The sequence below is a fragment of the Condylura cristata genome, unplaced genomic scaffold (assembly GCF_000260355.1).
Source record: "Condylura cristata isolate star-nosed mole 26May11 unplaced genomic scaffold, ConCri1.0 scaffold00047, whole genome shotgun sequence".
Lineage (NCBI taxonomy): Eukaryota > Metazoa > Chordata > Mammalia > Eulipotyphla > Talpidae > Condylura > Condylura cristata.
Window position 1 is genome coordinate 2,655,899 of NW_004567148.1, and position 16,406 is coordinate 2,672,304.

At 34.5% G+C, this 16,406-nt stretch overlaps 1 protein-coding gene across 1 annotated transcript in view; it reads right to left on the bottom strand.

Moving 5' to 3' along the window:
* Positions 1–5,954: 5,954 nt before the first annotated feature.
* Positions 5,955–16,406, bottom strand: part of PUS7L (pseudouridylate synthase 7 homolog (S. cerevisiae)-like) — a 30,599-nt gene continuing 20,147 nt past the window's right edge. The window contains exons 7-9 of the mRNA XM_004694784.2: positions 11,494–11,774; positions 7,641–7,694; positions 5,955–6,596 (exon numbers count right to left, since the gene is read on the bottom strand). Coding sequence (XP_004694841.1) covers positions 6,270–6,596; positions 7,641–7,694; positions 11,494–11,774 — 662 coding nt within the window. The 3' untranslated portion in view covers positions 5,955–6,269. The remainder of the gene's footprint in view (positions 6,597–7,640; positions 7,695–11,493; positions 11,775–16,406) is intronic.

Here is a 16,406-nt window from a genome sequence, read left to right on the forward strand (position 1 = left end):
ATTATAAGAAAATCATTAAAGATGATATTGACTTCTCTCTAAAGTTTAAAAATAAAGTATTTTATAAACTTCTATGAGAATTTAAGCTTGCTTTTTCCACCATCATGTTTTAATAATGGGTTTTGTATGTGAAATGTCTACATACCCTTTCTGGTCAAAATTTATGAGTAAAAGAATAGGAGATAAATTTTTGTGGCAGTGGTTAAAAATAGTAAGTGCTCTATAAAATATAAAATTTTGTGGGAAAAACCTAAACCTTGGGTTTACCATCATTCAGCATTTACAATGGTTAAAATAACATTTGAAGAAACCAGCAACTCTTCCTATTCTTCAATACAGACATCAAGGCAGCCTGAGACTGGAAATTTGCAATCCAAATTCATACTGAACTAGAAATACAAAAGTCTAAAACAAAATAGTAGCAAATAATATGGATGATCTCAGAAACAGTATTAAGTGAAAGACACAGACTGATGTAAACATTCATGATCTACATGAAGCTCAAATATGAATATATATTATTTAGAGAAGGATAGATGGCTGGTAAAGCTATGTCCAAATGCACAGTGCAGTGACAGATGAGATAGTAGGCACATACACAAAAATGATGAGAACAAAGACTTCAGACAACATTTTTTTAAATTCAGTGTCATTTTTTAATCAAACTTTTGTGCATTCTTACATTTTTTTCTTACATCTTTCAAATATTTTGTACAGTATTTGATTTCTCTGCTCAGGTGTAATCCCTAAAAATCTCCCCTCATCACGTCACTCAAGAATCACCCCCACAGTCCCTTGTGCTCTTCCCTCCCCTACTTTGAGCCCTCCCTCAGATCTATAGTTTGCCTGAAAGTTTTGTGTCTTTTTTTTTTTGGCTCTTTGTTTGGTTTCCCTATATTTTTCCTATAAGTGACACCATCTGATGTTTTTCTTTTTCCTTCTGACTCATTTCACAGAATATTATCCCTTCCAGCTTCATCCATGATGCTGCTAATGCCATGAGTTTATCTTTTTTGATGATCAAATAAGTATGCTACCCACCTTTTCTATCTATACATTCATACGTTTGGGGGCATTTAGGATGTTTCCATATCTTAGTGATTGTAAACAGTACTGCAATAAACACAGGCATGTGAATTTCCTTGTGAACTAATGTTTTTGTGCCCTTTAGGTAGATTCCTAAGAGTGGAATCACATCATCAATGGAATCCGTAGATCCATTTTTAGTACTTCAAGGAACCTCCACACAGCTTTCCATGGTTGGACCAGTTTACATTCCCACCAGCAGTGTAAGAGGGCTCCTTTTTCTCCACATTTTTGCCAGCACTTCAGACAACACATTTAACCTCAGCAGAGAAGACTTTCTGCCAACAGAAATCACAAGGACAGGAGATTTCTACTGTTAGGAAATAACTGATATGAATATACAAAATTGATTAAAGAATGGAGCCAGACACTTAGAAGATGATCACAATAATCAAAATGAGAGAAGATATATATATGTAAAACTCAATTACTAAATGTTCCACTTGAAACTAAAGTCTTTTTCCATGCATAAATTTAATGTTCTCTGAATTTAGTATAACTGTTTCCCAGATTTGCTATCAGATTCCTAATGTGATAGCAAATCACATTTATATACCATAAAAACTTTATAGATTTCTCTTAAAATATTGCATGGAAAAATGCAACCAAAGTCAGTTTCCTTTTAAAAAATCATATGCAGTGAAAATTTTTTTTTAAAAGACACCATTTAATTATAAACATAAGAAATCAGTTTATTCATAGAGTCTTCATATCCCCTGTTCAGAAGAAATGACTAAACCTATATAACCAGAAAGGGAGGAAACAAGAACCAACTAAAATTAAAACCCTACTGAGGTATAAAATTCAAAATCCTGAGTTACACTGTCAAAGAAAATGCCAGTAAATCTTGTCAGAAATGGGCAACTTGGGATAGAAGCAGAAACAATCGCGTCCCTAACCCTCTCCTCTCCTCTGCTAGTTCATCAGTTAAGGAGTGACCAACTCTTTGATAGCTTCCCTTTAAAACACACTGCTGGTGGGCATATCAAAGGACATGACCACTCTGGGGTAGTTTGGCAGTTTCTTATAAAACTAACTGCTCTTACTCTACAACCCCACAACTGTACTCCTGGGAAATGAAGGCTAGTGTTATATATATATATATACACACACACACATATACACATATACATATATATACATATATACATACATACACACACATATATGTATCTCTATATACACACATATACATAAATATCATATATATGTGTATATATAACACATAGATATGTGATATATCACACACACACGCAAATGTTTATAGTAGCTTTATTTCTAATAGTCCACAAGCCAACTGAGGCACGTCTGTATAATGGACTAGCCTAGTTCTCAGCAATAAGAAGCCACAAATTAGCTCCCCTGGTTGCGCAGGGGTTAAAGTCAGTGCCATCAAGCTATTGTACTTGGGTTAATCTCAGCCAGGGAGCTGACCACATGGTGCAGCACAATTCTCCTGTCTTGCCTGCTGCTCCCCTCAGAAGTAGATTTCAAAGTCCATCCACCTGTTCTGATCCCAGCTCCGTCTCTGGTGATTCCTCTCACCCTTCCTCCACCCATGCACTTCTGACCCACACCCCAGTTCTTATATGCATAAATACTTCAAAATAAAAAGTTTTAACATTTAAAAAATAAAAATAACCACCTCTTAACTCCATGATTAAGTTTTTTACTCTTATAATGGATTTTATTTCTCTATTGGAAATTAGTTTGATATTTATTAAGGAAACTGGTCATGGTAAGATGGTATTAACATATTAAGACACATATAAACACAGGGGTAGAAGCCTCTCTGAATAACAGGGATTCAGCCCTAACAGTCTTTCCCAAACTTCATCTACATTAATATTTTCTTTAATACCTGACAATCAATTGATTTCTTCTTTTATAAATTAAATTTTTAAAGATTTTTATTTATTTTTGCATAGAAGAACTGGAGTATAGGCAAAGGAGCAAAGGTGGTGGGGGAGAGAATTTCCCAGAGGCAAGAGTTAGTGGCAGAACAGATGGATCCACTGAAATCCACTGCTGAGGGGAGCAGCAGATGAGACAGGTGAGGTCTGTTGTGCCTCAGGTGGGTCAGCTGCCTGGTCAGGGATCAAACTCATGCCAACTCACGCCATCTCCATGGGATATTGTGACAACAGTGTTGAGATTTAACCCCTAGGCCACTAGGGAAGCCTTACATTTATTTATTAAAGGATACATTGCATCACCTATTGGAAAACTAGGATTATTTACCACAAATAAGAGGTAGCTGGAAAATAAACTCAATAAAGCTTTGCAATAAATTCTAGTTAGATTTTGTTTTCTGCTGATATCCTGAGCCTGAGGTCTACACTGCTTGTTTAAAAAAGTAAATAAATCCAATTTTGATCACATTTTAAAAAGGTAAATCATCAAAAATTAGCAATATGTTTTCTCTCCTTAAATAGAATAAAAGAACTAAGAGAATTTTAAAAGGAACAACTTAATCACTGTATTTTTTCAATATATCATGCTAGGTATCTCCTAAATAACCTCATTATCTAGAATGATTTTGCATACCACTGTCATACAGATAACAAAATATCCTAGGATCTACCCCAAACTGATATGAAAATTTCCTGAACGATGTCCTTTACTTCTATTTTGGTCTCAGAATCTCAAAAGAACTGTTTTTCTTAAGATGTATTCCAATGTGCCTATTAATACCAAGTAATAACAAGTTGGTGGAAAATGGGAGTTAATAACTAAAAATATTGTTTGCAGAAGGCAAATGTTAGGTGGATGAAGAGTATCATCCAAGAAGCACAATCGAGTTCAACTTTGTATCATCTTGTTTGATCTTGATTAGGTCAGTCAATAAACAACAGATATTTCCTCATCTGCAAAAACGGAAAATTCTACCACTTCAGGTGTATTTATGGATTGAAAGGAGAGAAATGGAAGTAACTCGTGCAATACACAATAAAAAAGCTACTTGGACCAAAGCTACATACATACATACATACATACTTTCATTTTACTACAATTCACAAAAGCCCAGTGGTTTCATCTTAATAAAAAAGATCTCGTTTTATAATTCTGATCTGAGGCATTGTTGTTCAGTTTCAAATGAGCCTTGAATATTAAGACTGACAGCTTGAAATAACCCCAGAAAACAAGCAAAAACCTATATGACATAGTGAGCATTTGGTCTAGTTAAGTCCTTCAGTTGAAAAAAGAAATAAGTAAATACCAACATGTCAAGTATTCTTTGTTTTCAGAATAATTTTCCATATGAACAGTGTCTGAATATATTTTACAGTACCTGAAACAGGTTTTAATGATTTGCTCAATCTACCAACTGTTAAATAAATCAATCTAAAATTACAGTGCCATCTACAGGCAAAGACAACACCAACACTTTAACTCCTCATTTTTAAATTCTAGTCAACATTTATAAGAAATCTAGGATTTAATGCTATACATCCCAGAAACATACATAAAATTAAAATACAATATTATCTCAATAAAAAATAGAACATTCTAAATTCATTTCCTGATTACATATATATATAATCATAAAAGATACTTTTCTTCAATTCTTTTTACTGCCTAACAGTATCATTTGTTTTCAAAAACATTAAAGTAATAAAGGTAATTTTAAAACAGTCAATAGTACTACATCTGTAGTTTTATATCTTGATATTTATTTATTCTAAAATATACAATGACCAAAAAAAGGAAACTGTTTAGTATTTAAAAAATCCAAACACCTAACATTTCATCACTTTTAATAACTGTATTTTGTCATCAAGTTAATAGATCTCATTTTACTTATTTACCTAATACTGCCCATTAAAACTAGTTCTAATTTATTTTTTATATATAGAAATGCTGCAATAAGTAAATTTCACTTTCCATATTACTTTTTTCATTCTTTTGAATTTTATTTCCTTATGCTAATATACCTGAAATGGTTTCACAGACAAAATGCCTCATTGCTGATATATAATTCTCTAAATTGCTTATTAAATTTTATCATTAAATATGCTACTAACAATGAAAGAATATCCAAGTCATCCTGATCAATAAATACTATTCCCCCTAAATTTAACTGATATAAGTTGGTTAAGGATGACTTATGATATGGAATAAACAAATTAATGTTTATATTTTCAATTGGAAAAAAGTGTTTTTCTTTCATTAGCAACATAAAAAGTAGATATAAACCTATTGTTACTGATAAGGCTGGAGCATCTTGATTCTTCAAATGAGCCTCAACCAGATTCAATAGCATATGCCAAACCACTTATAAGTGTTAAAGCTATAGACTGAACCCAGATCTGTCTTACTCTAAAAGCTACATTTGGAGAATGGGGGGGGGGAGGGGGAAGCCAAGGGTGCTTGAAATAAACAATTGTATGGAAGCTTTTATTTCAATTTTCATTGAAAATTGTCCAATACCATCAGTATAACTATCATTTCAAAAAGGGTTATCTTTTCCCAATGTTTTGTTCTAATCAATAATTCAAAAATTGGAAAGAATTACATAATAATTAATAAGATGCTTCTTTCATCTTTCTCTCCAACCAAATGCTTGTAGTACAACACAGTTCCATCTACATTCTAAGGAAGGTGCTAGAGGATGTAAACATGACTACAAAAACGTTTTTATTAAGTGTTATCTTATAGTAGTAGTCTAGAAAGACAGTAAGGTTTGTTTTGGGTTTTGTTGTTGTTATTGTTTTTCCATAGAAGACCAGGGATATAGGCCAGAGGTACAAAGAGTGAGAGCAGACAGACAAAATGACTGAAATATACTGCTGAGGGGAGCAGTGGGCAAGCCAGGAAAGGTCTGCTGCACCATGTAGGTCTGCTCCCTGGCTGGGGATGGAATTCAGGCAATAGTGGTGATAGCACTGAGGCTTGACCCCCCTACACCACCAGGGTGGCCTTAAGACTGTAACTTTTTATAGCACAGATACAAAATAACTGAAACATCAGAGAATATGAAGAACATGGGCTCTGGAGTCTTACATTCAGACACTGCCACTTACTAAGGAGCTCTGTCTTCTGGAATGTTAACATTGAATCTATTTCATCAGGATGTTGTATAGTGAAAGGATAACAATGATAAACCTCCTATCACACAGTAAATACTCAAGAAATCATAGATACCATTTGTTTAAAGAGTGACATACACAAGAATATTGGTTTTAAAAGTCATGTTTCATTATTTCCCTTAGACAAACCGTAGCATAGCATGAAGCTTCAAGGTCAAAAGAGATCAAAAGTGACAAAGTTGCTTCACTCAGAGAGGCACCTTCTATTCTGGTATCATTAGCAAGTTCCTCTGTTAGTTGGTAGGCAAGGTTATGGGGGTGTTTCAAAATCTGTCGATAACATCCTGGAACATTCAGTTTCAGAGCTGGTATTTTAAATCTACATGTTTGTAATCCATCTCTGCAAAGTGTTTCCTGGTACCACTGCCCTACTTTATTCTTTGGGAACTGAATATTGTAGCCAAGCACTGGAAGAACCACCTGTGCAAAGGAAGAGGGGGAAAACAGATGAAACAGCCTTCAGAAATACATGCAATCAAATTCTAAATGTACTTTTATGGTTAGAACTTGGGTCTATAAAAATAATCTCAGGATCTAACATTACGATCAGCCTAAAGCAAATTATAAAATACTACACTAATTTGGTTAATTCTAATGCTTCAAAGAAAAGAGTTCAATAAAATAAAGACTCTTATTAACCAAAGGACTAACTCAAGTAAGAGATTAGTAGGTAAACTATAGTTAGTGCAGAAGAGATAGAATAAGAAGTTTTAGTATATTTAATTAGCCAAGAAAAACTGCAGTCATACAATTCTAAATGCATGTTCTTTGTATAAAAAAGAATAGGCCCTACTACTGTCTAATCACAACTGGTATTTTAGCTAATAACTTTAGATTTTTGCTATTAAAAACATGAAAGCAAACTAGAAGCCACAAATATGTATATTTTACCAACTGCTTATGTTTATTGAATGAACAATGGATTACTTTTAGGTTACTGATTACTTCTAGACATTTTTCTAAATAGTATCTAAAGGTAGTTTAAAAAAGAAACAAAACCTCAAATACCTATATGAGTGAATAAATTTTATTATACTAATTGAAAGGAGGCAAATGCAAAGACTATATGATTCAATTTATAGGATATTCTTTCCAAGCAAAACTATGTAACAGTTGCCAGGGGCTAGAGTTTGACTATAAAGGAACACAGAGAAATACTGGGGAGACATAAAGCTGTTCTTTATTTTGATCTTTGTGTAATCATAAAACTGCATATATTGGGCTTTTGGAAAAGATATGACATTTTATCTATGCAAAAAAAAAAATCATGACTTTTCTGACAATCCAATATTTACCAAACTCACTTAAGTGTGAACTGAAAAGAATAAATTTTACTTTATATAAGTTATACTTGACTTTAAAAAGTGATTTTAAAAGGCAGGGGGTAGGGTGGGGAGAATGGTTAGCATTTTGTCTAAATGTTTACATTTAGACCCAAGCAATACTAATTTTTGAGAAATTTACCTGATGTATGGCATATGTATTAGCTGATTCCTCTTCTTCAGTTACCAGATGAACCTATTTTTAAAAAGCATGATGAAAATATAGATTATTCACAGTGTTCTAAATTTCCTTACTTAGTTACATATAATTTTCCTTACTTAGTTACATATAATTTGACTCATAGCTGACTCTCTCTCTCTATATATAGATACATCTATATATATCTACATATATATCTATGTATATATAGAAAGAGATCTATATATATAAAGGATTTATATATATACATAAAGGATATATATATATATAAAGGATTTTTTCAAAAGTTGTTTCTGAAGAAGCAGACCACATTAGCTAGAAAGATTCTTCCTGTTTGACCACTGATAACTGAAGTTGGTACTTTCAAAGACTGATGGGAATTTTAACGCTCTTGGGTGATACCTTAACCTCTGTTAACAACAATCATTTTCTAAATTACAGAATTGTTTTTTATTATATTATGTCCGAAATCTGCTTCTGGCCAACGGGCATGTGAAAAAAATGTTCATCATCACGTATCATCAGGGAAATACAAATCAAAACCACAATGAGACATCATCTCTCACCTCTGAGAATAACCCAAGTCAAAAAAGTTAAGAAAAGCAGAAACAACAAGTGCTGAGCAGGATGTGGAGAAAAAGGATTCCTCTTATGCTGCAGGTGGGAAAGTGCAGCCCCTATACGGAAAAAAGTGTGAAGGTTCCTCAAAAGACTAAAAATGGGATGCAATCAAAATACATGTGGCTTTGACTCCCTTGTATGATCACATTTCAACTTTCTCTTTCTCACAAATTCATCAACATACCTACAACACTGGAAGTAATTTCTGAAAATGCTGACCAAATATGGTCAATACTGAAAACCATGTTATTTCTTTAGAAAACTCCCTCTGAGTTGAATCAACTAGCTAACAAACCCTTTTTTTTTTTTTTTGTAATGTGGCTGTTCCCCAAGTATGAATTCACTCCACTTTTAAATAGTGTAACTCATATTTCTCTATCTTGCTCACAAAAAAAATTATAAAGGAATTTACTAGGTAACTTGAAATGGAAATAAACCTGTCAGTCTAGAGATCTATCAAAGAAGAACAATTAATTCCCTACATATTTTAGATGCATAACAATGCATGTCCCATTTACTTTTTCATATCTTATATTTTCAACCTCAAGTCCCGTTTTTTACTTTCTATATTAAATATAGATTTGATTTGTCTTAAAATAAAGGTATTCTTTGCTGATAATAAAACTGTAAAATAAAAAGAAAATGTTTCCTGCCACAGCAACAAAAATAAAGTAGATATGATTCTGATCAGAAAACCTGACAAATGTTACTTTAAACAAAGAAGCATTGTAAGACCTAAGTATTTCAGAGATTGTTATTTCTTGTCTTCTTCTCAAAATCTAATCAAAAGTATGACTTAGTAAGTAATGAGTGCCAGGGAAATAACTAAATGAACATATTCTGGAAGGTGAAAAACACCTAATGACTTTTTATTATTTATCAAAAGTGAATCACTAAGTGACATATCTCTTTTCTGAGGTAAGGTAAAATCCATGTTGTTACTAGATTTCTTGTTACACAGTTTGAGTCTATATGCCAGAGAGCTATGCTCCTAGTGACCACTTATCCATAGATGCATTCACAAACCCTCCATTTGATACAGACATCTGTTACTCTGGCTTGTTCAGTTTCTACTCCTTCCCTGGTCAGAACACACTCATTTTCCAGGGATCTCTCCTCTAGCTTGAGTTTTGAGATGATTCCAGAAGAAAGTCTTCAAGAACAACTTATACAATCACATATCCCAATCCACAATAACTGTTCTGAGGACAGGTGCCCCAAGCCAGGAAGCCAGACTCTCTTTGCCACTGAGATTCATTCAGTTCATGGCTTAGTTTGTTAGTCTGAAGTGGGTTTCCATTACTCAAACCAAAAAAAGAAAACAAAAATACCCCCCAGTTCATATATCTACAACTATGTCATTAATTTAGGAGATGTTTCCTTTAGTTTGTTTATCTCCGTTTTTGAAAAAGTAATCCATATTCTTCCTCTCCTTTTCCATGCTTCATCATGTGGCAGTAGAGACCACTTGGGCTGTCATTCTGCCACCTGTGCCACTTAACCTGCCTTCTCCAACCGGGGACACAATATTCATTTCCATGAAATATGAGTTAGGAGGGCCCTCTCTGGGGCAGTGGGTTAAAGTGCAGCACTAAGAATCGAAAGCCGCTTTTGCAAGAGTTCGATCCCCACCGGCCCAGGAGGTGACGCACATGGTGAGGCAGACCTCTCCTGACCCGCCCTCTGTTCCCCTCAGCAGTATACTTCCTCGATCTGCCTGTTCTGTTCCCCACTCTGTTTCTGGTGGATCCTCTCACTGCTCCTGTGCCTCTGGCCTGTACCACCCAGTTCTGTATGCACAAATAAATAAATTAATTAATTTAAAAAAATATGAGTTGGGGGAAAATGATGTCTAACATTCCTTCCTCCTAAAATTCACTGCTTTTGTAATATTATATATGAAGCACTACTCAAATTTTTCACTAATTTTTAGAACATTTGTGTGATTAACCTTAGGTATCACTATAGAATAATAACTTATTTTTTGCATTACTATATTATAAAATGAATTTCTTCATTTGAATCATGGAAATCTGTTTCACTAATTAACTCCAGCTGACAGAGATACAAATACTGTTAAGAGGAAATGAAAGGGGTTAGAGAGGTTAAAATCTCAACACTAGCAAGCTATCGCCACCTACTGTGGCCCTAGTTAGATCCCCGGCCAGGAAGCTGATCTACATGGCACAGCAGACCTCTCCTGTCTCTCCCACCGGTCCCCCTCAGCAGTAGATTTCAGTAGATCTTATTCTTCTCCCTACTCTGTTTCTGGGGAATCCTCTCACCCACATACCTCACCTCTGGCCCACACCGCAATTTTTGTATGCATAAATAAATAAAATACATCTTTATTAAAAAAAAAAAGGAAAGGGAAGGCTCACTTTATCTAGCATAGATTACACTAGGCAGCTCTCCCATCTACCTTGGACTACGCTGAAGTGCATTTTAACAAATCTGTCCCTTTCCGAGGCAATTCTTTCTGTCTGCTTGTACCCAAGCATGTGTGCTTTCCTTTCCTTTCCTTTTTTATAACAAATGTGCCCTTTGGGGTATAAAAAATTTTTTTAATGACATTATAATTTTACTAATATAAAATGTCTCTAAGACATTGCTAGAAAAAAGCAAGTCTTGGAATAACACTGACACAAAATTACATTTATATAAAACACATACATGACCACATTCCACTATGATAAAAATTGTGTTATTTTTATTTGCCTTATTTTGTTATAAGCATGTAACTCCTTATTTTCAGTATTAGTAATAGGATTAAAATATATACTTTCTGTGGATATTTATATGAAAAGAAAGAAAAAGTCTAAAAGGATGGAGACATGTCAAAAACACACTGATTTCAGGAGAAATGAAGAAATTATTATCTAGTGGTGGAAGGCATGTCATGTTTTTATCTGCAATGTCTTGATTTTTTTTCAAGGAAACTTTTTTACATTACCTGTGTAATTTTAAAAAGTGTTCTTTCTTAGAAATGCCCGCCATCTTTCTACCATTTACCTTATATTGCTACCTTTTTAATTTCTCCATATACCGATAATTGTTAAGCCTTAGCTGACAGCACGGGAAAAGTGGGAAATGAGTAATACAGGACTTAAAACACATGTCTAGTCTTAAATTGTTTCTAAAACAAGGACTTCTGAAAATTAATGTTCCTAGTGTGGTAAATACTCTTGGAAAACACTGATGGAATATTACTTACTTTACTGTTCGTGAAATGCTCATCTTCAATACTTTCATCCAAACAGACCAAATCGCCTCTCACCACTCTTGAGCCATACGTTGCAAGTCTGTATGACACAGCCTCATTCCAAATTTTGCTGCTATATGCATGAATGTAGAATATGCGCATAGAATGAGGAAAAGAGAACCAGGCCTGGATACAACCCTCTTCTGTCATGCTAAAGCGATGCAGTGACTCCAATATCGCTCTCTCTCGAACTTTGAATCCAGGCATCAGTGCTAGAGTGCCTTTAGCATCCTCTGAAATAGAGAACAAAGGAAGTCAGTCAATCAAGTAGGCAAAGCCAAAACATGGTTGACTAGCTCTCTGCCTGCAAGCCTTTCTCCAAGTACAACTAAAAAAGGCAGTTATAACTCACATATATACCTCACTAGCACATTGCCAGCATCACTGGTTGACCCACACATCCTCCTCCCTAAGGTGGGCAATCTGTTATTCATTATTTTGAAGCAGGGAGAAGGGATGAAAGCCTTCGGCACAGTTGTGGCCACTCCTGATGGAAGAACAGACTTAGAGAGGATAGAGGCTCTGGTGTACTCACTATGGCACAGTGGACCTCCCCAGTGAGGGGGAAATAATATATTACATTCTGACTGAGCCCTAGGGAGATGGATCCATCAGCCACAGAAGTTAATCTGATTATTGTGTAAGCAACAGCCAAACACTATCCTCCACCCTTTTCTTCTAAGGCCAGAACAAACTCTGCTGTAAAACAAGGAGTTCCTTGATACTGAGACAGGGACCTGGGTAGTAGGTCCCAGGCATGAAGAAGTGCTTGTCTGATTGCACAGAGAGACGCACTGATAACAGATTCCCCAAATCAAAGGAGCACTCCTCACCCAAGACTGTGAAAACTTATTCCAGCATTTGGTCTCCATACCTATACTCTTCCCTCCCATGGTCTTGTAAAATAATGCAGGTCTTAAAATTAAAGCCACAGCACATCATATGGGGTGGAAGGAGGGGAAGTGGGAGCATATAGAAGAAAGCACCACTCAGGTAACACAACCTGGAAAAAGACAATGGACCTGAACCCAGGCTTTATGACTCAGAATTGGAGGAGCTCCCAGACTAAAAGTATGGAACAGGAATCATGAAGATGCTCTATGAAGTTCAAGACTTTCAATTAAACACAGAAAGCCAGGTTGAGGACAAAAGAAAAGATATCTGACTAAAAAGAATACTTCACCTTCCCTCCCTGGTGGCGCAGCGGGTTAAAGCACAGCACAAAGAAGCTTAAGCCACTTCCGCATGAGTTCGATTCCCCGCCTGCCCCAGAGGAGATCCACATCGCGAGGCAGACCTCTCCTGACCCGCCCGCTGCTCCCCTCAGCAGTGTACTTTGTCCATCTGCCTGTTCTGTACCCCACTCTGCCTCTGATGAATCCTCTCACCCTCCGCATCTCTGGCCTGCATCCCAGTTCTGTAAGAATAAATAAATCTTTAAAAAAAAAATACTTCACCAAAAAAATTTATGCTATTCAACAAAAAAACAAAGAAATAATGCAAAAGCAGAAATAAATGGATTCATGAGGAATACAATTAAAGAACAGAAAGCAGCCATGAAAGCTTAGCAGACTTAACCTTGTTGAAGAAAGGATCTCAAGAATAAAAGGTAAAATGTACAAAAGTCAAGTGGAAGATGGAGAAATAAGACTAGGAAAAATAAAGAAACTCTACATGATATATAAGATTATATTAGAAGAAAAATATATGGGTAATGACCATTGCTAACAGTGAAGAGCAAAAAGGGCAGAGACCCTATTCAAAATAATAGCTATGGATGGACTTTCTAAATCGAACGAAAGAATTAAACATGACATTCAAGAAGCAGACAGACTATCCAAATTTCTAAATGTACAATGACCTACACCAAAACACTGCTGAAATATCAAAGGTCAGTGATAGAAAAAATGCTAGATGGGGAAAGAAACGTGTTATAAAGACACCTTGATCAGCAGAAACCCTACAGGTTAGAAGAAAATGGAATGACATATTCTCCACACTGTATCCTGCAAAACTATCATTCAAATATGATGGATAAAGACAGTGACTGCCAAGAAGATAAGTAGTGATATAATACAAGAAATGATTAAAGACATTTTATATGAAAAGAAAAAACAAAAAAATAAAATAAAAAAATACTAGACCTTGTATTATACAATAAACAGAAATACTGAATTAAAAGCATAAACAAGAGAATTTGGGTTGATAACAAAATATTAATGAGGACAAAGCCCAGAAAAGGATTTACAGTCAAACGATGATTTGCAACTAATAAAAAGTCTCCCAAAAGACAAAAGCCCAGAACCAGAAGGTTATGTCAAGTGATTTCTACCAAACCTTCAGAGATGAGTTAATGCCCATTCTCAAACTATTCCCAAAAAAATTGAGAAAGAGGGAATACTTCCAAATACTTTTTAGAGGTCCTTATATCAAAAGCAAAAAAAAAAAACCAAAAAAAAGAAATAAAAATACAGACTAATTTCCCTAATGAACATAAATGCAAAAATTCTCTACAAAATCGTAACAAACCAAATTGAACAATGTGTGTGTGTATATACATACATATATATATATATATATATAAAACAAGGCTTATAAAGCAGGATCAAGTTGGTTTGTTGGTTTGAGGGACAATGTTATAAGGCCTCTATAGGAATATCAGAGAATCAATCAACATATTTCAATTCATGAATAAAAAAATATAAATCATATGATGATATAAATGGATGCCAAGAAAGAATCTGATAAGATTAAATGTAAAACTGAGTACCCATTCCATGATGAAACCCTCAAAAAATTGGGAAAAAAGTGACCTATACCACTAAGATAATAAAGGTCATAAGTGACAAAACCATAGCTAATGTCAATCTCAATGCTGAAAAATAGAAAGCTTTTCCATTACCATCTAATACGAGACAAGAATGCCACACTCTAACGACTATTATCAAAATATTATTTTGGAAGTACTAGCTAAAGCAATTAGAAAGAGAAGCATAGAAAAAGAATTCAAATTGGAAATGAAGAAGTAAAGCTATCGTTATTTACAGGTGACATAATAATATACATGAAAAACCCTTAAGATGACACTAGAAAAGTAAATGGAACAATAAATCAGTTCAGCAAGGTGGTAGGTGATAAAATCAATACACAAAAATCAGTGTGGCCCTATAAGTAAACAGTGAGAAAGAAGAGGAAAAAATGAAACCAATCCTATTTATAATTACATCAAAAAATAATTAAAGAACTAGGATAAACTTAACAAAGGAGGTGAAGGACCTATACAATGAAAAGTATAAGATATTGTTGAAAGAAATAGAAGAAATCACAAAGAAATGGAAAGATATTCCCTGCTAAAAGATTGGAAGAATCAATATTGTCCAAAAAGGCCATCTTACCCAAATCAATATATAGATTCAATCCAATCCCTATCAAAGTTCCAATGGCATTCTTGAAAGAAATAGGGCAAACATCACTGAAATGTATATGGAACCACAAGACCATGAACAGTCAAACCAATCCTGACAGAGGAAAAAGAAGAATGGTGGTATGATGCTCCCAGATTTCAAACTATACCACAAAGTTATAATAGTCACAACAGCATGGTAGTATGGGGAAAAAAAAAAAAAACAGGCACACAGATTAATGGAATAAAAATGAGAGCACAGAAAATAAACCCACATCTATATAGACAGTTGATCTAAGACAAAGGATCCAAGAACATAAACTCGGAGCAAGGAAAGCCTCGTGAATGAAAGGGCTTGGGAAAACTTGCATGTGGCAAGTTTTGAACATGCAAGAAATGAATCTAGATCATTGTCTCACACCTTACCCAAAAATCAACTCAAAATGGGAAGAAGCACAATAAATTATGATAGTGGACCATGAGTGCTTGATGCTAAGTGTGGTACACTGAAAGGGGACACAAAGAACACTGTAAACTAATGGAACCTTAATTAACACAAATCAAAAAAAGATGCTCACTAATTATAAATCTAGCTGCACTTAAAGAATCCGTTTGATAAGATTCAAATTATATGATCCATTCACTTTGCCTTATAAAAAAAGTAACTCATAAGTAACTGGCTTTAGGATAGCAATGTTAAAAGTAAAGGACTTTAAAAACAGTATAATAAACCTCTGAACCTAAAGACCTTTAAAAAGCTATTATGGACATTTGTGTAATTTATTTTTAATTAAAAAAGGTGGTTAAAATTCAGATTCTTCAAGTATATTATAAGGTCTTACAAATAGGATGCTTTCAAAAACTGAATTATTGAGCTCCACCACAAAGAAGCTTATTCAGGTAGCACTTAGGAATCAGCATGTCAGTAAATGCATCAGGTATTTCTTATGTACACTAAAGTTTAATAATTATTACAGTAGGGAAACTATTTCCTTAAGACTTTACATTAGATACAAACAAATGAGTCATGTTGCATTTTTTTAGGATTACGTTATTACTTTTTAGGATTATTGTTATTACTTTTGACAATGCAACTGCATAAAATTGTGATGTGAATGCAATATTTCTCTTTGATGAATAATCATAAATGGGTATATGGGAGTGGGGCTATTTTGAAAATTGATCTCCTTATTTCAATTTACATGAAATTAAACATGCAAGTGTATGCAGATCAAATATTTGCATAAATGTGAAATGGCATAATTAGATCATCCCATGCAAAAGAGTAAAGTCAGACCACTTCTACCATACACAAAAATCATTCAAAATGGATTAGAGTTGGATCAAAGCCCTGACACCATAAGATACACAAAAGAGAACACAGCTGGTTTGCTCAACATTAGCCTCAGAGGTGTGTTTGGGGACTGGTGTCCAAATAAAAGAAAAATAATATCTTGCCATA